A 25,000-nucleotide genomic window follows, 5' to 3' on the forward strand; every position below is an offset into this window, starting at 1 on the left:
GGCCTTTTAAAATTACATGGGATCAGAGTGCTGACATCAAAGGTTCTTTAGATGCCACTGAAGTTTCTTCATCTGAAACCTGGCCAGAGGGTTAAGGATGTAAGATGCCACGTCCCCTAGGGCTTGCAGGAACTTCTTCACAGTGAGGCGACTTCTGGAATCCAGCTGGGTAAAGTAGAGAGGCAGGAAGCTCTGCTTTTCTGGGGATAGGAAGGCCATTTTGGATGGTGTCTAGTAGAGTTCCCAAGAAAATTATCTTCCTGATGGAAGTTTGCTTTGATTTCTTCTCATTGATGGTAAACCCTAGGGAAGTTAGGAGAGACTTGACAAAGGGAAGGGGTCCTGGAGCAACTTTTCTTTGCACTCTGCCTGAATGAGGCAGTTCAGGTAAGGGTAAATCTGTATATTTCTCTGTCTGCAAAATGCTATGGCCGGGGCTAAGCATTTGGTGAATGCTCTGGGTGCAGCAAATAAGCCAAAGGGCAGCGCAGAGAACTGAAAGTGTTGTGATACTGCTCTTCAGGAATTTCCTGCAGGATTCCCTTATGGTGATGTGGAGGTAGGCATCTGTTGGGTCTAGTGTCACTAGCCAGGCATTTTTTGACAGCACAGATAGCATCTGCTGAAAAGTTAGCATTTTGAATCTGGGGACCACCAGGAAGGTATTCAGAATGGATAGATCCAGGGTGGCGCGCCAAGTGCCCTCTCTTCTGGGAACAAGGAATAGGCTGGAATAAAAGCCTTTGCCTGTTTGTTCTGAGGGGACAGGTTCTACTGCCCCCTGGGATATTAGAGTTTGGATTTATTTCAATGCCTCTGCCCACTGATTTGGAGGCAAGCCTGGGTACCCTCTTAGAACTGGGAGTTCACTGAAGGAGAATTTGTATCCCTGAAAAATGATCAACACCCATTGGTCCTCAGAAAGCCAATTTTCTTTGAAGAGGGAGAGCCTTCCTCCTAGCTTTTGGTGAGTGAAGGGAGGGCAGAGGGGGCAGGGGGAGTCATTGTGAGTTTTTGCTACAGAAGGGTGTCTTCGAACTCCGTGCCTTTTGGGCGGAAGAGGTCCACTGTTTGATTCTCTGCTGGCCCTGGGATAGAGGCCTGGATGGTCTTGTCCCTGTGGGGCTTACCTTGGCCCTGTCTGCTAGGTGCTGAGGACCAGTGCTTAGAAGGAAAATTCCTGCTGAACCTGGCAGGATGAACTTGAAAGAAATCTTACTGTTTGCATAGATTTTGCTTTGTCTTCCATCTTTTTAAGCACCTCTTCTGTTTTTACTCCAAACAAGTAGTCCTTATTCAGGGGTGCATCAATAAGTTTAGACTTGACATGATCAGGAAGAGGTTGTTCCCTTCCGCCATGCACATCTAATGACAGATCCTGACACTGCTGCCCTGCTAGAGGCTTCTAGGGCATCATATCCACAGTGTAATGAGTGTTTGGCCACTTGACAAGCAGAGTGCAGTAAATCTGCTAACTCTTTTGAACTGGCACAGTCAGGAAAATTAGAAATCTTTTGTTTTAACAGTTCCAAAGAGTGTTGTTAATATTTTAACATATGGAACTGACAGTTGAGTGCTCTGACAGCCAAGGCTGCAGAGGTGTATACTTTTTTACCCCATCTGTCCAGATCTGGGAATCTTTGTGAGAAGGAACAGGATTCTTGGCAGGACTAGTCTTAGCTCCTTCAGGTCCCTGTGTAATGACCTCTGGGTCTGCAGCAGGATTTCTGTACAGGTATTTGTGAGAATCTGGTACTCTAATACCAGTCAGGTTTACTGGGAGAAGATGGAAGGGTGTCAGGGGCTAGGCTGGATTCATGGAAAACATCAACCACTTCTAAAATAGGGGGGGTGGCCAGGGGTCTGTGCTGGGGCAGGTCCAGAAAGTCTCCAAGTCTTTTCTTACACTGGGAGAAGTCCTGAGATTCCCATTGGAAATGTTCCCTGAGGCTGTGAAGGGTTTCCCCAAAGGAAAGGTCCTCTGGAGGGGAGGCAGAAGGGGATGGATTCCTCTGCATCCGAATCCTCAAGCAGTCAGATGTTGCTGCTCCTCTTCAAAATCTGAAGTCAGATTCCTCAGAATCCTGTTCTGTAATAATTTCTGGAGAAGAGTGTCTTTTCCATTTAGAAGTTGTGGCCCATCTACTCCAGATCAGAAAGATGAGATTTGCCGGCATTTTAAGCATTTGTGCTTGGGGTGGTGGAGCAGGAGCAAGATGGTGGCTAGAAGCAGATTTTCTAGGAGTGGCCTGGCTTCCAGGCCTGAGAGAATCTGGTCTGTGAGAAACTTTAGTCAGATGAGAAGATGTTTGCTTTTGTCTAGATTCAGTAGTGCCAAAGGCCACCTCAGAAGCCAGTGCCTGCGTTGCAGCTCCGGACCCAAACGAGGCAGAGACAGCCAAAGGCTGGTAAGACGAAGATTTCTGCGGCATACCGGATTCCGAAAGGGTCTCGGTAACTGCCTGCTTGGATATCGAATAGGGCATCAGGGGGCTGCGAAAGGCACCTCACTGAATTCCAGAGAACCGAGACCTGCTTAGTGGTAGTCGTCGTTTAGCCTTGTGAGGGCTATCTCTGTGTTTTTTCGGAAAGTCCACGGATTTTTGGCTGATGCCATATCGGTATGCGAAGACGGAACACGAAAATAACTGTCTACAATAAGAGCTCTACAGCGAATGGTTCTCGCATTAAAGGGGGCACAGAACTGGCAACAGGGGAATCGTGGTCTGGGCCTAAACAAGTGATGCAGTAAGAATGGTAGTCTGTATGGGATCTGCTTTCCACAGGCAAGACAATTGGTAACTTTTTCGGACATCAGTTAATGCAAGAAAAAAAGGTTGCCCAACGGGGTACTTTGCTTTAGATGTTTTCAGCTGAAATTCAAACTCTGGTAGCGACCAACCTTCACTCATGCGAACTGCTTCTGCTATGGGCTCCACAGAAAGAAAGAATGATGTAGTCATGTCAGCTGCCTTGCCTTATAGCACTGACGACCTGATGCCAGACTACAGGCGACTGCAGCAGACAAAAAACTGACTCTGGTATTCAGGCTGGCTGAGGGCTACCACAGCAGGGACAACCCACAGGTGATGACTGCAATAGTGAAACGTGAACATCTGGAGGTCCCTCAAAAATTGATGAAAAGATCAGATGAAAACTGGTCAGAGAGGCTGCCAAGAGACCTACAGCAACACTGAAGGAAGATGGAGGCCTTTTCTTACACAAACATCCAGGCCCAGCTAAAATTTACAAATCAATACATCAAGTCTCCCAAAAGCATGTGAGAAAATGTGTTATGGTCTGATGAGACCAATGTTGAACTTTTTGGCCACAATGCCAAAAGGTATGTTTGTCACAAAAACACTTTGCATCACCAAAAGAACACCATTCCCATGGTGAAGCATGGTGGTGGCAGTATCTTGCTTTGGGGTTGCTTTTCTTCAACTGGAACCGGGGCTTTAGTCAAAGTGGATGGAATTATGAACAGTTCCAAATACCAGTTACTTTTGACCCAAAACCTTCAGGTGTCTGCTAGAAAACTGAAGATTAAGAGGGATTTCACCTTTCAACACAATGACCCCAGGCATACATCCAAATCAACAAAAGAATGGCTTCACCAGAAGAAAATTAAAGTTTTGGAATGGCCCAGCCAGAGCCCAAACCTAAATACAATAGGAAATCTGTGGGGTGACCTGAAGAGGGCTGTGCACAATAGATGCCCTCGCAATCTGACAGATAAGTCAAGATGTGCCATGCTGATAGACTCCTACCCAAGACTGAATGTTATAATTAAATCAAAAGGTGCTTCAATAAAGTATTAGTTTAAGGGTGTGCTTACTTATGCAACCAGTTTATTGTACGTTTTTTATTTTTCCCCCTTATGATTTGTTCTTCAATAGAATTGTACAGGTTATAGGTCACATTAAAGGTGGGAATAGTACTGAAATGATTTATTGTGGTCTCATTTTTTACATCACAAAAACCTGGCATTTTAACAGGGGTTTGTACACTTTATAGCCACTGTAGGATTTGGAAGAAAGTGTCAGCAAATGCCACTATTGTTTGTCGGCTTTGATATAGAGAAAGCCATTCAACTGTCACCAGTGTTTTTATGGATGGGAAAATGGTAGAATTTGCATTCCCTAACAGAACAAGGTTAATGAGGATAAATGAAGGGTTGGAGGCAAGAATTATGGTGAGAGGTTTCAGAAATACAAATAGAGGACATCTGTACAGCTATGTATACAATACTAGAAGGTTTACCATTTATGCCTGAAAGTGTGAGGATTTTTTTTCCTTCGGTAGATAGGAAAAGCTGGAGGTATAAATAATGGGCAAGATGTAACTGGAGGCATTTTTTTTGGGAATGTAACAAGGCAGATTAAAAAAAAATCCCTAAAAAGTACTGGGGGGGGGGGGGACAAATGGTTGTAACTAAGGAAGTTATTCTGAGCTATGTTGTATGATTTGAATTGCCTAGACATGGTAAGGCCTTACTAAAATTAATACTACTGGATGCAACAAAAAAGAAATTACTAGAAAATGGAAAGCAACATCTGTACTGGAAAGAAGGTAAAAACCATTAGTGGATCATCATAAAAAGGAAGGAGTAAATTTCATAGAAATTTGTGGAAACCTGCAGAATAACGTTCAGGAAAAGAGTTGAGGTTTGTAGGAAATCAGGAAATGAGCAACTTCTGTAATGGCAGAGTGAATGATTTTGAAACACATTTATAAATTTATATAACATACACAAGCATAAATCACATAACTGCATCGCACTACCAATGGAAACCTTTTACTACCAATGAATGTGAACTCACTTTAAAATGCAAAGATTTAATAAAGATGATTAGAAATACCACATGCCCTTTCATATATACACCTATGACTCCTTACAAAAATTATACAATTATACACAGACCAAAGCCATCTCACTCTGCAATTCAAGCCTATGTTGAAACAGGCCTGCACTCCTTCCATTATGGTCTAGTCAAGGCAGATACTAAATCCCACCAAAAACTGACAGGTCTTAACTATCAAACTCAATTTTCGCTCTCCATCCAAGAAATCATTCTACAGGAACTTCCTCCTCCTAGTATCTCTAACTACATCAATTCCCCAACTTCCAAACTAACAGTCACACACAATTAACACTCATTTCTGTGTCAGCAAAATAGCTCCTCATCACACTACTTTAGTTAGGGCTGCAATAAGCACATCCCCGCTCAACTCAAATATAGACCACCCATTATTGCCAATGTTCTAAAAAACAAATGTATTGCTTTATTGCAAACTCGCCTCTCCACAAGCACCACTGCATAACTCTAAAGCCAACAGTCTCTTCAAAACTCAAGCTGACCATCTACTTGGGTCACTTCTCTTCAAACTCCTACATTTCTCTCAAAGTTAAATTCAATCACAAGAAAACTCTGTACAGACTCTTAGTCCCAAACAAATATTTACCCTTCAAATTGTAATAATACAAACTTTCCTGTATCAACCACTCTCTCTCACTCAAATCTTGCTCCAAAACTCAGTCCCTTCCATCATACCGAAAGGTCCTATTCCCACTTATGCTATTTTTAGACAACCAATTAAAATATTGGCTCCATAACAAATCTTACTGCAGGTGCTACCCTGTGGGCCATGTCACAATCATTAAGACATTGCTTCAGCTCTTGCCCTAGTTGTTTAACCTCCTCTTTTGTAAAAGTGTATCCAACACTTGTAAATAGTGTATAGAATATTTTATTTATATCAGAATGCATCTGTAGCCCGACTTTATACACTGTGTTAATGTTATTCAGGTCTGACATTTTCATCTGTGTAACTGTGATTGTGTTCACCTGGGCTGTACCTGAAAGTGGTAATTTCTGATAAGTTCACTACCTTAGTAAACAAAATGAAATGTGATTTACTCCTTACTGCAACTGGACTAGCTCAAAAATCTGAAGGTAAGTGTATTCATCATGTGTTGAACTTCAACAAGAAATGCTACATAACTTCCTTTGATAAATTTGACATCACTAATGTTTACCACACAGCAGTCCATTTAAACTGGGTACATATGTTGATACTATTATCTTATTTTTGAGGAAATAAGCTTACAGTAGGTTAGAAAATCCTACTTTGCACAACTTAACCTTGGTTGTATTTCAAGGTCCACAGTAGTTTCAGACCTAATTTATTAATCACTTATTAGGCCAGTTTCTGAACCAAGCACTCTTCAGAATGCACCTCTCTAAGTACCTAAATCAATGAGACCCCTCAACCTTTCCTTAACAAAATTATTTCTTCTTTCAGTACCCAAAGCTACTCTGGTAAGATAAAAGCCTTGTCACTCAGACTCATAAGGAGTCATCTGCTTAGCCTTCCACATTAATGACCAGCACACTCTGAATTCCAACTTAACAGAACCAGTGTAAAACTTCCACTTTATAAACCTAAACATTCTACCAACACATCACCACCAGATGGATGAGACATATACCTAACCCAATGTATCCTTCATTTCTGGAATAGGCTGCTCTTATCAGAATACTAGTGTAGTCAATCTTTAAAACCAGTCTGATGACTATGCATGACAGCAATTTTTTTTACCAGAAATATGTAGAGAAGGTTTACTTGTAAAAGAGTCTCTTTCCTGAATTGTTTGGGTGAAATGGCAGAGTTTGATTGTCTCATCTGGTCAAAAACTTAAAACCTATGAATTTAAGGAGCATTTATGCACATCACTGGAGAAGGCAAAAAGATATTGAACACTGATCAAAAAATTGAAAGAAAACAGCAATACTCAAAATCAGTATTTACTGTTATTCCCCCCAAATACTAGGCATGTATTCTGTACAGCAGCACAAGGTCCTACACAGACAATAGGCACATGCATGTCAAGAGATGAATAACTTGTGGTGCAATAATGACAAGAGAGAGACAGGTTAACAAAGTTATCTGACTTAATACGTGTGCAAAGTGGTATTACTTTTGTAAAGATGAAAAAAATAAATGACAAAAAGGTTGTGCGAAAAAAATAACACAAGTTCAAAAAGACAAAAAAGACCCCAGTTCTGTGATATAGTGGGATGAAGTATTGACTATGAACCAGATGTCTAGAGATCAATCAGCAGCTCAAGTTCTGGACTAGCCAGGTGGGACTCAATATAAATGAGTGGCTGACACTGACTTGCCCATCCTTCAAGCAGGGAAGGGTGTCAGGTAGTCTGACTTATGGCCACATTGGCACTAACTAAAGGAGAGGGGCACAGCATGAAGCTACTCTAGGAATGTACATGCCCCACTGGGAGTTACAGCAGGATCTTGGTTGTGCAAGCATCCTCACCAGTTATTGAAAGGGTTCATGGCTGTACAACAAAAATCTTAATGGCTACCCAACAAGGGCCACCCACAATAGGTTCTCATCTCACAGGGAATGAATGAGCTGATCTACCACAAAAAAAAATCCCAAACTGCAAGGAAATAAAGCAAAAAATAAAGGTAGGGTGTGTTGCAAAAGTAACTGGCATGAAAAGCAAAGCCACAAAGTAATGTACTGTAATAAAGAAAAGAAGTCCAAAGAAACCAATGAAAAGCATTGCATTGTTGAAATTCGGGTTTGTAGTAACGGTTATTAAACATGACAGAAAACGCTGTACAGCTCAAGTCTTGCAGAAACTATGTTCGAAACAGCACTTAAAAAAAAGTGCTCAACAGAAATATGGACTGTAATAGAGTACATTTCAAGCACTAAAATTTGATACTGTAAAGTCTATAATGCATCACAGAAAGAAATATGTGCAAAGCAGGCAGATGGAAAAAATATTTTAAGACTTGTTGAGAACTTAGGATTACATACAGGTGCAGTGTGTAATAATTTGTCAGGAGATGTTTTTAAAACTTTAGGATTATTTGGCACTTCAAGTAAAACCTCACAAAAAGTACTAACAGTACTCTTACTCTACCCAAGTAAAAAAGGAACTGATAAGGTCTGAAATCTCATTAAGGAGCAATTGCAGACAAGCACAACAGGTGAACAATATGGCTAAAATGAAAACAGGTTGGATATTTGCTGATTTTAAAGACCCAAATAAAAAAAGACTAAAAAAATTACCCACTTCTTACAGCAGTAGTCGTTCCCAATACCAAATTCTGGCAAAGCTAGATCACGAAAGATCCAAACTATATGCATTTGATACACCATTAGGAAGAATGGATTCCTTAATCCTCTATGGTACTTTGAGTACCAGAGGTACTCCACAGAATGTTACCCAGGTAACTGAAGGCTTAGAAGGTGTAAATTGATTTTTACATTGGTGTGGCATCGCACAAAACAGAGGGTAAAGATCAAGCTTTTGCAATTTTTGTAGAAGTGTAGCCATGTGTCTAATAGAGTTGACTTTTTAAAGGCCTTAAAGACCAGAGCTGTTGAGCAGATTAATATAGCATAATTTCAAGCAGAATAAATTTAACTTGAGAAACCACACGGAAATACATGGATCTTATTTACTGACAGAAATATGATCAAGAAAAATCCATCTGTGCAAATGTCTAAACTAGACAAGGAGGCAGACAATTTCTAGGAATGATGCAGAGCCTTGCAAAGTTTGTACCAGGCAACTAGGCCTCTAAGAAGCTGTTAGAGCAAGAAATAATCTGGGAATTAAACTATGAACAAAATATAGAATTTTGAATAGTGCCAATGAAATACTAGGATGTGAATCAGCAACCTGTGTTACAAGTACTGTCAGAATGCTGCAAGAGTTGTAACCATACACAAAAGGGCAGTCCAGGTGCCTACGAATCAATAATTTAGACAGACAAGAGAAAATACAATTAGTGTATGGATGTCAAATTCCATGAATAGAGTTCAGAGAGAAAACTGCAAACCCTTCCAAAGCTTATTCAGAAAATCCCTGCATAAAATAACTCCTACTTCAAAAGCGGTTACCCTACTGAAGTATGAAAAAAGACTAGCAAGAAACTGCAAAGGTGCAAGTATAACAATGACTAGAGAAGCAGGAACCATTAGATCAGCAAAATATAGTTAGGGTAACAATGCGGTTAACGACAGGAAAAAAGGAATTTCACAGGAGTACTGACACGGACTTCAAAATGCAACTACTGAAAGATTTTAAAATGAACAGAATGCATGAGAAAAATAACCAAAGAAAGAAATTTAGCCTTTTCTTTCTGTTGTAGTTCTATCAAAGGCTTAATACTTAAAGCTAACAAGTATTTGCTCCCAATCAAGAAAGCAAACAGCTGACAGAATGCATGAGTCACAATCGGGAATAATAAAGTAAAAAGAGTAAGCAAGATAGATTTGGTCAGGTCCTCCAACTCAAAAAGAACAAGCAATGAAATGTTCCACTTACTGCATTATACAAAAAAACCCCGAGAGGATGTGACAGCATGCCCACTTCTATAATGTTTGCCAAGCAGAATGGGTACAGATTTGTGCCATTTCAAATAAGCCATTTATCTTGAAAGTGTGGATTATTTCAGGGAGCTTGGAATAAACGCAGATTTGTGTGATTAATGTACTGACGTTTATTCTCAACAGACTGACGTCACTTTTGACAAAAGCTTGCTATACAAAAGTTAGACATTTGGGAGACTTGTGTTCAAGTGGGAGTTCACACATATCCATTTCACACTATCCTCTATCCAAAGGACAAGTATAATGTTCCTTCCTAACAGTGAAGCATTTAGTGATATAGACTTCTACCAAATTCTACGATGATTGTGGTCTTGTAATTCTGTAATACAGGAATACTCCACTACAAAGATTCAAATCTCTCACCAGCTGAGCTTGTTAATGGGCAGAAGGCAGAGAAGAAAAATTATTCACTTAAATATGTATTACACACAAACCTGTTTGGACCTTTTCATTTCCTGTATACTTGTCTGCATGACATCTGCTGTAACATTTTTTCAAGGCTTAAACAGGAATTGATAATTTCTGATCAGTATTCTGCTTAGATCAACAAATGCAAAAACTATATAAACTGCTTATCCTAAAATCAAAAGGGAAATGTGTGTGCAATCAGCAGACAGTACTAGGACAAACTGAAGTACCAGTATTGCAAGTTATAAATAAATGAATCCAAATGCCAGAGCTTCTACTGCCTGAAGCTAATTAATCAAGATACCATGCATTTTAAAGAAAAAAGATGGTATACTGTAAAGGTCAAATTTCAGACGCCTGTACAAGCAAAAACACTCTGAAGGTACTGGAAGAGCAACCAGAAGTGGGAAGACTAGTCCGGTTGTAAGAAAAATGGACTGTGCCAGTCAGAGTTGCAGAGACATCTAAAGTCTCAGATTCATTTCACCAATTTCTGCTAGCATCCCTCTTGACATGGTTTCTTACCTAGCCACTCCTGTTTAATCTTATTAGCTTTTAAGAATATATTACCAGACCTCTGAAGTATGGGCTTGCAGCTGATATTTACATAGACTTTGCCAAAGCATTTGACTCCGTTCTCTACAATGCTATAATCAACAGATAAGTAAAGATTAATCTATACATAACCAGATAGGTGGGCTAACTACCAGATGTACAGGAAACATGCAGATAGAATTAAGGATATTGTTTCCTACTACAAAGGTATTAGGATAAAAGTCTGACTGTCCATCTACTGATAATAGCAGGATTAGCAGATTAACGGACAATACCAAGTTGGCTTTGTTGTTACCAACACTTACTGTACTTCAAGACCATATTGACAGTCTTCAGTGGACATCTAAGGGTACGAAGTTTAATGCTAAAAAGTACATGGATAAAGCTTAAAATAAGGAGGGGGGGGGGGCAAAGGCCCAAGAATAGGGACAGATTTTAAATGCTGCTCTTATAAATTTAAAAGTTGCTAAAACAGGATTTGTCAGTGTGCATATTCTGAAGTCAAACTCACGTTTATGCCATTCAGTGGCTTCAAACCGCTGTCATTTGCCAAAAGAAAAAAACAAAACAAAACAAAACAAAAAAAAACACACTGAGGAATGCACCAGAAAGAAGCAAAAATCTGAAGAGTTGAGATGTATATCTTACACCCTAGACGACCACATACCATCCCCAGTTACCCAGGTGAAGAAAGAAATTAGAATGTATTCAGAAGACCTAGGAGACCATCTCTGTGCATACTAGGTACATACAAATAAGAGGAAATTTAATGTTTGTATTTAAATGTCTAAATAAACTTATCTTTGGCTGCTACTCTGGGTACCTGTTTCACCCATCAATATCTCTAACAGGAATGATAGCTTGTTTAGGCTACCTCAAATGAGTTTTTTTCTTTCAAAGGCCTGGAAGGCTGAGGAATCCTCATGGTTATACAATGTGCAGAGTCTTGATAAAAAAAAAAAAAACAAGTTATATCCTTCGATTACTGTCCCTACAAATGAAGCTACAGTGCGCAGTAAAAACTTCCAAAGCAAGACCAGACACACGTAATAATTAGTAGAGTTAAATCAGATGTGGCACACTGTTGAAAACAGATACATGAACTGCACTAAAGTTAATAATTGACAACTAAACTTTCATTACTAACAATGTACACGAATTATATAAAAAGTTGACTGATGAAAACAGCTAATGACATACATAGTCAAATGTCAAGGTTAGCTTGTGATAATGTAACATGGTGCCTATAGGTATACCATATTTTCAATGAAAAAGGATGAGGTTAGGTACGGGACATTACTTTAATTACTAAATGAGTTAGCTACAGTGATTAGCATGTCATATGGTTAAGTTCCAGAAAATTTACTTTACAACATTCAGCTGAGAGTTTAAACCACTACTTCTTTCCCTGAGGATTATTTTCTCAGCCACTTGACTAAACAGAACTAAATGAACATTTACTAAATAACTTATTAGAAGTGATTAAAGTACTATGTCACCCAAGAAAACTATTTTGTGATGCTATTATAGCAGGACTAATCATGTAATCAAGATATGAACAATTAGATGAATTATTGCACTGCATTTGGCCAGGGCAGTGGCTGAAAACATCAAGTAACCAGCACATTTACCGGATTATCACATTAAAAGTTTTCTTACAGAAACTGAACACTATCTATGATTAATTACATTCCCCTAAGTTTTAGTTAACTCCAGTTTCATGACCAGACTTGCATGATGTACACAGCACTCATTGGACATGCATGGTCACACATTTGTGCAAGCTTACAGGAAAAGGTGAAGCCTCCTTTTTTTTTTTTTTTGGGGGGGGGGGGGCATTTCCTATGCACCAAAATCCTAGTAGTTTCTCCCTAGCCTGGAAGTTAAACATCTACCATTAAAGACTGCAACAGGTTCAGCTGCAGAAAGTCATAGCACATTATTAGTTCATTAGTTGTTTCACCATAAACAGCACGTCAGCAGATGGCTGCTTTATAGTAGCTGTCATCAAGCTCAAAAGTTGCAGAAGGGTGTCAGCTTGGAACGTGCACTCCATCTTTGCCCAGTCTGACACGATCTCCTGAATCCCCAATGGGAGGGATAAACACCACTTAAAGTGTCGCAACTCTTCTCCAAAAAAAAGGACTACTTCTGAACTGGGAATAGAAAGGACTTTTTCCAGTTTGTCACCTCATGGGAAAAGTGATGCATCAATGGGACTGCCAACATAATGGCTGTCTTCTGACAATCCTAGAAGGGGGGGGGGGTAGAGGGGTGGAATGCTGCAACCCAGAATCAATTAGGCAAATGAGGGAGCACAAGCACACCCTCTGTTTGCAAGGCTTCAACCAACTATTGCAGGCAACAACTTAGACTCTAGCTATTAAGGAAAGCATACAGAACATTTGTAACAGAGATCCACCTAGGAGTAAATGGTGCGAATCCAGCAATAATATTCACAGAACCATAAGCCTCTATAAGACCCTTTACCACAGAACCAGATGTGCTATCTGAAACTGAGGTTCAGAATGGTACAAAATCTCATATATGGCTCCACAAAATCAGACTAATAAACACTTTATGAAGGGTGTAATTAATAACACCATGATGCGATTAAAAACGACGATGTGTAGAGCCACCCATGTCTTATTTGATCTCCAAACTCTATTCCAACTCCCAACCCTTAAGAGTCCCACTTCAAAATCAAGTACTATACTCAGGAAGTCATAATCCCGGGTGACGTCTCTAGCACTGGGGGAGGTTACAAGAATGTGCCATGTTAGATCCTCCCTGGATGCAGAAGAGACCGATTCTTTTGGGTATGGTGAGGTGTTGCTGATGAAAGAGTAGAAGTGGCAGTAAGGGGATTGTGGATGCCCTTCTGAAGGGCCTACTTCCTCATCAGATCAGCTAGATCTTGGAAAAACTGGCCATTTCTCCCAAGATCTTAGCATTCAGGATCTTGCATCGGAACTTCTCCTTGAATGAGGGAAGTTGTAGTTGCATCAAATGTTGATCTGCTTAAACCTTTGGTTCTACCCAACACAATACAGTTAAAAGTGCTTTGGAGTACACTGCAATGTAAGAGGACATGAATAGAATCTTACAAAGATTCTCCTTAACTCAAAGTTGGGGAGGTCAACAAGCTTACACAGTTGCATTCTTCTAAGGTGGTCCTGAAACAGACAGCAGAGAAATGTTTGCTACATACATATCCACAGTTTGCTGGACTCCATACTGAGCAGCAAAGTGGCATAATGCTTTGGTTTCTGGAAACTATGCTGGACAGAAGTCAAGTGAGACTCTGCATTGGGATGCTTAGAGTGTCTGCCCACTCACACAGTAACTTGTAAGGGCCAATGAAGTATAGTCCACGGGTCACTATGGCTGCTCTATTAGCAAATCTAATGACCACCAACAATGGACTGAAACAAGGCCCCTCAGCTATCTGTCTTCCTTAGAAATCTTCCAGGTGCTTATGGGGGAGGAATGAGGGCCAGACTAATTTAATGTATTCTTTATACTTCAAAAGACCTCTCCAAAGGAGGTCATACAAGGATGTTTGGGAGGGGATGGGGCTGCTCACTTGTCCACCTTGAAAACTCATTGCCACAAGTTAAGAGAAACATTCGGCATGCTGCTTTTCAGGGGGACAAAACACCTACTATAATTGATACAATGTCAATACTTTAATGACCCAAGATTACATTAGAGTCAAGAGCAATGAATGAACAAGCTTTTCTATTTCTATATAAAGTGACGGATACAGGATCTAAACACCTTTCTTAAAAACAGTCGTTACTTTCTTTATGAATATAGTAAAGCATGCGATATCTAATTATAGTTACAAAAGGCCAACTAAAATCAAATGCAAGTATAATTCTAACTAACTTAAAAATATTAAAATGAAATCAGATTTTACTACAGGTCTGATCTTAACATGTAGAAATTAATGCTGTGAAATATTGTGTATTATAAAGGTGTTAAATATTAAAACAGTTAAACATTTACCTGCTTTTGTCTAACTGCCGGCCTCTCTCAGTAGAGACTGAAGTCCTATGAATAAGTTAATTTTACCTAACAAATTAACAACAGTACTCTCATCATCATGATTTTTTTTCTCTATTTCCACTTTTGTGACTATGCCGAACCTTTTATCTGGTTTTACAACAGTGCATTATGATGCAAGCTTTCACTCAGTTCTGCATTTCCCAGTGTCTATTATCCCTTGGACTTCAGAGCCATCGTATCCCCTCATACTGGATGAAGTATGAAAATTTCTGAGCAGAATAAGATGTAATGAGGCAAAGAATATGGCGCTTTGAAAAGTGGTCTTTTGTTTGTGATGTACGTCTCAATCTTAGTAAGAGTCTAGAAGAGGGTATACAGTGAGTAATGCAAATAAGCCATTATCACAGAAATCTTGCTATAAAACCCCTACCATCTGCCAGCAGCTCTCCTTTAAAAATAAAGTCCAAACCAGTGTGCTCTGACAAAACTGCCTCAAACACATCCCCCCTGAAAGCTATAGGTAGAAGAACCTTGTCATTCATCTCCCAACCCATGCTAGCTCTTCGACCACCTTGGTCGTTAGTCGAAATCTGGTTGTCTAGGTCATAGTCAAAGTTTTATCCCTCTGTACAGTGGAGGTGACCAAAGAACCCATGACTCTCCACAGGATCTGGAATGTGATGGAACATCATGACCTCTGCCACAGCACAGAGTGCCTAACAAGCAGGCAACAAGGATCAAGAAATCAGTAGTCTACGATTGAATATACACAATCCAAAGACAACACGAAGTGGGGAAAAGCCTACTGTAAGCATCAGTCCAATATCCCCATAGTGTGCTTCCATATCACCAAATCAAGTTCCTGCAAGACAAACATCTTGGTCCAGAAAAGCCAGATGAACCATCTGACCAGAGCTGACTGGACCATGCAGACCTTGGTCCACTTCCAAAAGGATTTTTCCGGGTTCAAGTACCTCACCACGCTCTTCATGACAGACTCAAGGGACCAGTCTGACATAAGGCCATTTGCCACAAGCTTCCAGGCAATCATTTTAAGATGAGGTTAGGGAAGAAATGACAGGATGTCATCACCCAGGGTAGCAGTCAATGGTGACTCCTCCTGCAGTTCAAATGTACCTGACTGGTGCCAAGGACTGCAAGCCCATAGCTTCATTAGTAGAGAGCAACAGCTTCCAGTGCTGCTGGGGTACGGATATGGAGTGTGTTTGTACACAAGACTTACCAGCATGGAGTACAACCTTGGACCTAGCCTTGAAATGCATGTTTCTGTGCAGATGCTAAACATTCTTCCAGCTGTGAAAAGGACTGACCCTCAAGTCTCCATGTACAGACCTTGAATGCTATTGAAAAAGGTGAACAACTTTTCCCACCATTGATGCTGAGGATGGTGGGTTGGACCTCTGAAAATGCTACCACAACAAATGCAATGCTTTTGTTAAGTCAATACAAGTAGTGATGGGAAGCAGACAGACGAACACTTAAAATTCTTAAGCACTCCCAACACAGGACTTCAATCCGAAGGACTGAAACCTGAAGAGTGTGAGCAGTAAAAATTAAAGGTGATGTATTATGTCTGTACGCAAATGGGTGGTACATGACGTCTCTAAACATGGCAGCTTGTTGAAAAATGCAAATCTGTAATTAACTTGATAATTATGCAGCCTATAACCTGTTAGTCAGTGTTACAGCTGTATCTTCTCTTAGTTTACCTCTCTACCTTTTATAAAATAGTATGGAATTTTATATACAACTCAGATTAGTGGTTCACAAATCACATAAGAGCAAGAGTATCAAAAGGCACTAGAAACATTTGCATATTTTTATCTTGCTTGAACATTGCCTGAAATATACATTTGAGAAGCCCTCACCAGTTCTGTGGAACATCCCATAGGAACCTCTTATCAGCATCCACAACAGTAGCCAGCCCCTTAGCAGGAAGCAATCCCATAATCCTTTGCCCACTGGGGTCACGACCTGAGAACTCCATTCCAAGCAAACAGTGTTGGAGAGAGACATCACCTGAAGAGAATGAAGAAAAATCATGACTACGCAGCATTACTACACAATCTGTTTAACAGTCCATAGAATGATATTAATGGCACCGTTCATTCTCCAGAACTGTGTGTTTCCTAAGTTCATTTACTTATGCTTTCTCAAACAACCTCTGTGACCTCCACCATACTGCAAGTCTGAAAACTGTTCCAAATATCATTTTTCACCTCCCAGTCAGCATGGTGTACCATGTAGACAGTTTGACAGATGCACTTTGTCATGTTAGTCTCTGATCAGAGCTGCAGCAGTGTTCTATGGTGATCTTACATGCATCACTGTGCCAGTCAGTCACAAACTGCAATCTGTCCCATATCAAATGTGTGTACTATTCCCTGTAGTACTAATTCAACTATACAAAATCCCAATGAATGCAGAAATGATCCTATGAACAGTGTGACCAATTAAAAAAAAAAAATTTTGCATATACCAAGTCTGGGATCACATCACTTCTGTGAGACAGCAATCGTGAGTTAGTGAATATATTTAGTGGGGTGCAGAAATACTGTACCTCTACACTGGGGTAGCAAGGGGGCTTAACACACTCCAAAGTACAACTTAAAAGGACAGCATGGTTTGCCACTCGTACTCCTTTAAATTTGCTGTCTAGCTTCATAATTTTGACATTACCTACATGTCAGAAACTACAATTGGGAGACCATTAATTTATTCCAAAGAGACACTATTCATATGATGTCAATTATCCTATGGAACTGTTACTGGCCCACAGATTCCACATAACTATGCAAAACCATATTACACCTACTTCAATTTCCCAGCTACAACTATCGCTATTTCTTTGTCTATCCTTCTGCATATTTGCTGGTACAAGATTTGTTTCTACTAATTTTCTACATGGAGATTACAATTTCAGTAGGGGGGATTTGCCAGTTTTACTTGCATATGGGCTACAGAGCAAACTTGGCTTAAACATGACATTTTTGAGGTTTCCTGACAAGTGTGCCTATACTGCATTAAACACACTGCTTTGCACAATACCCTGCTTTTTAATATACGTTTGTTTGTACATATAAATATACCTACACACACCCACACGTCTGTGTGTGTCTCTGTGCGTCTCTCACCATCTCTCTCACCGTCTCTCTCACAGTCTCTCCGTGTCGGTCTCTCTCCGTGTCTGTGTGTGTGTGTCTGTGCATGTCTCTCTCTCAGAGTGTCTCTCTCTCTCTCTCACTCAGAGTGTCTCTCTCGCTTGGAGTGCGTCTCTCTCTCTCGGAGTGTCTGTCTCAGAGTGTCTGTCTCTCTCTCGGAGAGTGTCTCTCGGAGCGTGTCTGTCTCTCGCGCGTGTCTCTCTCTCTCTCTCGCGCGTGTCTCTCTCTCTCTCTCTCTCTCTCGCGCGTGTCTCTCTCTCTCTCGCGTGTCTCTCTCTCTCTCTCGAGTGTCTCTCTCTCTCTCTCGAGTGTCTCTCTCTCTCTCTCTCGAGTGTCTCTCTCTCTCTCTCTCGAGTGTCTCTCTCTCTCTCTCTCGAGTGTCTCTCTCTCTCTCTCGAGTGTCTCTCTCTCTCGAGTGTCTCTCTCTCTCTCTCTCTCTCTCGCGTGTCTCTCTCTCTCTCTCTCTCTCTCTCAGAGTGTCTCTCTCTCTCTCTCAGAGTGTCTCTCTCTCTCTCTCTGTCTCTCTCTCTCTCTCAGAGTGTCTCTCTCTCTCTCTCTCAGAGTGTCTCTCTCTCTCTCTCTCAGAGTGTCTCTCTCTCTCAGAGTGTCTCTCTCTCTGAGTGTCTCTCTCTCTCTCAGAGTGTCTCTCTCTCTCTCTCTCAGAGTGTCTCTCTCTCTCTCTCTCGAGTGTCTCTCTCTCTCTCTGAGTGTCTCTCTCTCTCTCTCTCTCGGAGTGTCTCTCTCTCTCTCTCTCTCTCTGAGTGTCTCTCTCTCTCTCTCTCTCTGAGTGTCTCTCTCTCTCTCTCTCTCTGAGTGTCTCTCTCTCTCTCTCTGAGTGTCTCTCTCTCTCTCTCTCTCTGAGTGTCTCTCTCTCTCTCTCTGAGTGTCTCTCTCTCTCTCTCTGAGTGTCTCTCTCTCTCTCTCTCTGAGTGTCTCTCTCTCTCTCTCTCTCTGAGTGTCTCTCTCTCTCTCTCTCTCTCTGAGTGTCTCTCTCTCTCTCTCTCTCTCTCTCTCTCTCTGAGTGTCTCTCTCTCTCTCTCTGAGTCTCTCTCTCTCTCTCTCTCTCTCTCTCTCTCTCTCTCTCTCTGAGTGTCTCTCTCTCTCTCTCTCTGAGTGTCTCTCTCTCTCTCTCTCTCTCTCTGAGTGTCTCTCTCTCTCTCTCTCGGAGTGTCTCTCTCTCTCTCGGAGTGTCTCTCTCTCTCTCGGAGTGTCTCTCTCTCTCTCGTCTCTCTCTCTCGGAGTGTCTCTCTCTCTCTCTCGGAGTGTCTCTCTCTCTCTCTCTCTCTCTCTCTCTCTCGGAGTGTCTCTCTCTCTCTCTCTCTCTCGAGTGTCTCTCTCTCTCTCTCGAGTGTCTCTCTCTCTCGTGTCTCTCTCTCGAGTGTCTCTCTCTCTCTCGAGTGTCTCTCTCTCTCTCTCGAGTGTCTCTCTCTCTCTCGAGTGTCTCTCTCTCTCTCGAGTGTCTCTCTCTCTCGAGTGTCTCTCTCTCTCTCTCGTGTCTCTCTCTCTCTCTCTCTCTCTCTCTCTCTCTCTCTCTCTCGTGTCTCTCTCTCTCTCTCTCTCTAGTGTCTCTCTCTCTCTCTCTCTGAGTGTCTCTCTCTCTCTCTCTCTCTCTGAGTGTCTCTCTCTCTCTCTCTCTCTGAGTGTCTCTCTCTCTCTCTCTCTGAGTGTCTCTCTCTCTCTCTCTGAGTGTCTCTCTCTCTCTCTCTCTGAGTGTCTCTCTCTCTCTCGAGTGTCTCTCTCTCTCTCTCTCTCTCTCTCTCTCTCTGAGTGTCTCTCTCTCTCTGAGTGTCTCTCTCTCTCTCTCTCTGAGTGTCTCTCTCTCTCTCTCTCTGAGTGTCTCTCTCTCTCTCTCTCTCTCTCTCTCTCTGAGTGTCTCTCTCTCTCTCTCTCTGAGTGTCTCTCTCTCTCTCTCTCGGAGTGTCTCTCTCTCTCTGAGTGTCTCTCTCTCTCTCTCTCTCTCGTGTCTCTCTCTCTCGGAGTGTCTCTCTCTCTCGGAGTGTCTCTCTCTCTCTCTCGGAGTGTCTCTCTCTCTCTCTCTCGGAGTGTCTCTCTCTCTCTCTCTGGGTGTCTCTCTCTCTCTCTGGGTGTCTCTCTCTCTCTCTCTCGGAGTGTCTCTCTCTCTCTCTCTCTCTCTCAGTGTCTCTCTCTCTCTCTCTCTGAGTGTCTCTCTCTCTCTGAGTGTCTCTCTCTCTCTCTCTCTCGTGTCTCTCTCTCTCTCTCTCTCTCTCTCTCTCTCTCTCTCTCTCTCTCAGTGTCTCTCTCTCTCTCTCGAGTGTCTCTCTCTCTCTCGGAGTGTCTCTCTCTCTCTCTCTCGGAGTGTCTCTCTCTCTCTCTCTCTCTCGGAGTGTCTCTCTCTCTCTCTCTCTCTCTCTCTCTCTCTCTCTCTCGGAGTGTCTCTCTCTCTCTCTCTCTCTCAGTGTCTCTCTCTCTCTCTCTGGTGTCTCTCTCTCTCAGTGTCTCTCTCTCTCTCTCGGAGTGTCTCTCTCTCTCTCTCGGAGCGTCTCTCTCTCTCGGAGTGTCTCTCTCTCTCTCTCTCTCGGAGTGTCTCTCTCTCTCTCTCTCTCTCTCTCTCTCGTGTCTCTCTCTCTCTCTCTCGGTGTCTCTCTCTCTCTCTCTCGGTGTCTCTCTCTCTCTCTCGGAGTGTCTGTCTCTCTCTCTCTCGGAGTGTCTCTCTCTCTCTCTCTCTCGGGGAGTGTCTGTCTGTCTCTCTCCCTCTCAGAGTGTCTGTCTCTCTCCCTCTCAGAGTGTCTGTCTCTCTCCCTCTCAGAGTGTCTGTCTCTCTCCCTCTCAGAGTGTCTGTCTCTCTCTCGGAGTGTCTCTCTCTCTCTCTCGGAGTGTCTGTCTCTCTCGGAGTGTCTGTCTCTCTCTTGGAGCGTCTCTCTCTCTCGGAGTGTCTGTCTCTCTCTCTCGTGTCTCTCTCTCTCGAGTGTCTCTCTCTCTCTCGGAGTGTCTCTCTCTCTCTCTCGCGTGTCTCTCTCTCTCTCTCTCGTGTCTCTCTCTCTCTCGCGTGTCTCTCTCTCTCTCTCTCTCTCTCTCTCTCGTGTCTCTCTCTCTCTCGAGTGTCTCTCTCTCTCGAGTGTCTCTCTCTCTCTCTCGAGTGTCTCTCTCTCTCTCAGTGTCTCTCTCTCTCTCTCTCTCTCTCTCTCTCTCTCTCTCTCTCTCTCGTGTCTCTCTCTCTCTCTCGCGTGTCTCTCTCTCTCTCTCGCGTGTCTCTCTCTCTCTCTCTCGCGTGTCTCTCTCTCTCTCTCGCGTGTCTCTCTCTCTCTCGCGTGTCTCTCTCTCTCTCTCTCTCTCTCTCTCTCGCGTGTCTCTCTCTCTCTCTCTGCGTGTCTCTCTCTCTCTGTCTCTCTCTCTCTCTCTCTCTCTCGGTGTCTCTCTCTCTCTCTCGGTGTCTCTCTCTCTCTCTCTCTCTCTCTCTCTCGGTGTCTCTCTCTCTCTCTCGGGTGTCTCTCTCTCTCTCTCTCTCGGTGTCTCTCTCTCTCTCTCTCTCGAGTCTCTCTCTCTCTCTCTCTCGAGTCTCTCTCTCTCTCTCTCTCTCGGTGTCTCTCTCTCTCTCTCTCTCTCTCTCTCTCTCTCGGTGTCTCTCTCTCTCTCTCGGTGTCTCTCTCTCTCTCTCGGTGTCTCTCTCTCTCTCTCTCTGTGTCTCTCTCTCTCTCTCTCTCTCTCTCTCTCTCTCGCGTGTCTCTCTCTCTCTCGCGTGTCTCTCTCTCTCTCTCTCGGTGTGTCTCTCTCTCTCTCTCTCGGTGTCTCTCTCTCTCTCTCTCGGTGTCTCTCTCTCTCTCTCGCGTGTCTCTCTCTCTCTCTCGCGTGTCTCTCTCTCTCTCTGTCTCTCTCTCTCTCGCGTGTCTCTCTCTCTCTCTCGCGTGTCTCTCTCTCTCTCGTGTCTCTCTCTCTCTCTCGTGTCTCTCTCTCTCTCGCGTGTCTCTCTCTCTCTCGCGTGTCTCTCTCTCTCTCTCTCGCGTGTCTCTCTCTCTCTCTCTCGCGTGTCTCTCTCTCTCTCTCTCTCGCGTGTCTCTCTCTCTCTCTCTCTCTCTCTCTCTCTCTCTCTCTCTCTCTCTCTCGCGCGTCTCTCTCTCTCTCTCTCTCGCGCGTCTCTCTCTCTCTCTCTCTCTCTCTCTCTCTCTCTCTCTCTCTCTCTCTCTCGGGCGTCTCTCTCTCTCTCTCTCGCTGAGTGTCTCTCTCTCTCTCTCTCTCGCTGAGTGTCTCTCTCTCTCTCTCGCGTGTCTCTCTCTCTCTCTCTCTCTCTCTCGCTGAGTGTCTCTCTCTCTCGCTGAGTGTCTCTCTCTCTCTCTCTCTCTCTCTCTCTCTCTCGGAGTGTCTCTCTCTCTCTCTCGGAGTGTCTCTCTCTCGGAGTGTCTCATAGGATCATAGGTATCTACTAGGCTATCTGCCCTAGGGCATTTATAAGCCTAGCCAGAGGGTATTTGGCTTCCGCCTCCCTATTAGATTAGCCTACTGTGCCTCTGTAAAGTAGGTCACAGAAGGTACCCTTTTAAGATTAGTTTACTGTGCCTCTGTCTAGCAAGGACACAGGAGAGATCCCAGGGGTGAATTTGCGATTTCCCATCCACGCGTCTAAATTTCGCTTGAAGAGGGTCAGCGAGGGGCTATGTCTAACATGAACTGGAATTCTATTCGAGTGAGGGGAGCCTCTGGGAAATGAATCTGTCCCTCCGGCATGTCCTATTTATTTTTGTGCTGAGGTTTAGGTCCCTGGAGCGTGTAACTCTAAGGGACTTGGATTTTTTGAGGTGCAGCATGTCCATTAATTCTGAGTTTGACATGGCTTTGTACGTCAGGCATAGATCGCCTCTGAGTAGGCGGTAAGCAACTGAGTAGAGTTGGAGTTTCTTTAGTCGAGCTGCATAGGACATCTGTTTGTAACCCATGATCCTCTTGGTGAGGTACTTTTGGGGTCTCTCCAGTTGCTGCAGGTGTCGGTAAGGTACATCCCAAAAGAGGCACTGTATTCAATTATGGGCCTGATGAGTGACGAGTAGAGGGGCACAATGACCTCTCTTGATCTAGATGTGAACCCTTTTGTGATAAGGTAGGCTATATAGAAGGTCTTTCTAACCACTTTGGCAACATGATTATCAAAGGAGAGATTACTATCTATGTTGGTCCCTAAATCTCTAATTACTTCTTCCGTACTTAATGGATTACCACCTATGTGGTAATTTGTGGGCACCTTGTTTTTCCCAAAGGGGATGACTATGCACTTTTTAGCATTTCGCTTGAGGCTGTGGCTCTGGCATCAAGCATCCATCTCTGAGACCCTTTTGGAGGATGCTTGTGTCTGCTGGACATTCGATTATGGCCCCCAGTTTGCAGTCATCTGCGAACTTTGTCAGCCATAATCCCCCCGTGTTAGCTTGAACCTCAGAGAAGTATATACCGAACAAGAGAGGTCCCAGAACTGAGCCCTGTGGGACGCCACTTGTAACTGGTTTGGATTCGGACATGGCACATGCGATTCTGACCATGTGGGTTCTATCTCTGAGCCAGTTTGCAACCCATCTTGTGATATAGGGGTTGATATTTAAGCTGGTAAGCTTATTTATGATGCCAGAGTGGGGTATTGTGTCGAAGGCTTTTGCGAGGTCCAGGTAGGCTGCGTGGACTACCTTGCCCTCATCTATGGCTTTGGTAACTGTTTCAAAGAAATCAACTAGGTTTAAGAGGCAAGATCTGCCCTTAAAACCGAATTGGGTAGGGTCCAGTGTCTGGAGGCTCCCAATGTCTTTGTTTATGAGTTCCATGATAATACGCTCCATAGCTTTACAGACCAGACTAGTCAAGCTTATGGGAAGATAGTTTCCGGGGTCCGTTGTGGCACCACCTTTATGGAGTGGGACCACTGTAGCTGTACACCATTCTTTGGGTACATATCCTGTAGTAAGGCTAAGTTTGAACAGTGACTTAATGTGAGGGTTCAGTTCTTCTTGGAGCTCATGTAAGGCGCAGCCTGGGACTCCGTCCGATCCCATAGATGCTGTGTTTTTTGCTTTGGAGAGGGCAGCTTTCATCTGTGATGTCAGGGAGGTTACATTCAGTTGGGATAGGCGTTTGCTCCTTTGGGGGGGAGGAGTTTGTGCTGAATCTGTCTGCCAGGATGTTGGCTATGTCTGTAGGTTCGGTATATTTTGTACCGTTATGCAACAATTCAGAGCATATCTGGGAGTTTCCGCCCATGTTCCTGACATAACTAAAGAAGGCCTTGTGATTATCTTTAGTGTCTAGGGCAATTTTTCTTTCGAAACTGGCCTTTGATGATTTTAGGAGGGATCGAAGTTTCTTGCTAATACTGATCAGAGATGCCTTCCCTTTTTGGGATTTTGCTCTGTCATGTAGTAGCTTCCTCCTTCTGTTGTATAGCTTATTTATAGCCGCGGTCCACCAAACTGGTCTCCTATTTTTGGAGGAGTGAGTCTTGGTTTTATTTGGGATAGCACGATCCATGCATTCCTGCAGGTGCTCATAGAATGCATTTGTAAAGGATTCTGCGGATTGGGCTGTATTATCCTCTGGCCCAGGGGCTTTGAAGGATTCCACCTCAGTCTTGAGAAGTGCAAAGTTGGCTTTTGAGAAATTCTTTACAGTGATTTCCTTGGCTGGGGGTGGGGACAGGATATGGATGTCCAGGGGAATGTGTTTATGGTCTGATCTTACCAATGAGGGGTTTACCTCTGGTGTGGAACAGAGTCCCTATGTTGGTGATGACCAGGTCCAATATGTTGTTCCTCTTGTGGGAGTGGTGACCAGTTGTTCCATTGCGTTAGAGTTTATAAATTCAAGGAACCGTTGGGCGAGGGTTGTTTGGGCTTGGGCAGTTTTCCCAGTCAATGTTTGGGTAGTTGAAATCACCCAATAACATAGTGTTTGGAGAGATCTTCATATTTTCCAGTGTTCTCAAGAATGCCAAGTGGGGTTCCTGTAATAGGGAGGGTGTTCTGTAGCAGCCTACAAATTGAAAGGCAGTTTTGCCCGCTGTTAGTTGCACATGGATGGTTTCCGATGCTTCGTGCAGTGCCACTAACCTGGAGGTGTAGGTAACTTTGATGAATATAGATACTCCCCCTTTCTTTTGTGCTTCGGTTCGAGTTTTGGGGCCGAAAAGCATGGTATGAGTTATAACCTGGTAGTGCTGGTGTGCTCTCAGGAGCCTTGAACCAGGTTTCTGTTACTGCACAGACATCGATTTTCTCCATACTGAGGAGAGTCTTGAGTGCGTGCATCTTGAGGTTTAGACTTCTGGCACTGAGTAGCATTACCTTTAGTTTTTTTTATCTTTGGGTTGTCTATGGAGGTGGGTCTGTCCTTTGAGCCTTGCCTAAAAAAGGCATTATGGGAGTGGCAAGAGCCTTGGCCAGTATACGAAAGCCTAAGGGTGACAGGTGCAAGCCGT

At 43.1% G+C, this 25,000-nt stretch overlaps 1 protein-coding gene across 1 annotated transcript in view; it reads right to left on the bottom strand.

The window, feature by feature from the left end:
- FASN (fatty acid synthase) overlaps positions 1–25,000 on the bottom strand; it is a 1,281,817-nt gene that overhangs the window by 438,100 nt on the left and 818,717 nt on the right. Inside the window, exon 28 of the mRNA XM_044068230.1 lies at positions 16,300–16,450. Within this exon, the coding sequence (XP_043924165.1) occupies positions 16,300–16,450 (151 nt within the window). The remainder of the gene's footprint in view (positions 1–16,299; positions 16,451–25,000) is intronic.

Source organism: Protopterus annectens, chromosome 4.part0 (genome assembly GCF_019279795.1).
Source record: "Protopterus annectens isolate FY-2018-M chromosome 4.part0, PAN1.0, whole genome shotgun sequence".
In the NCBI taxonomy this organism is placed as follows: domain Eukaryota; kingdom Metazoa; phylum Chordata; order Ceratodontiformes; family Protopteridae; genus Protopterus; species Protopterus annectens.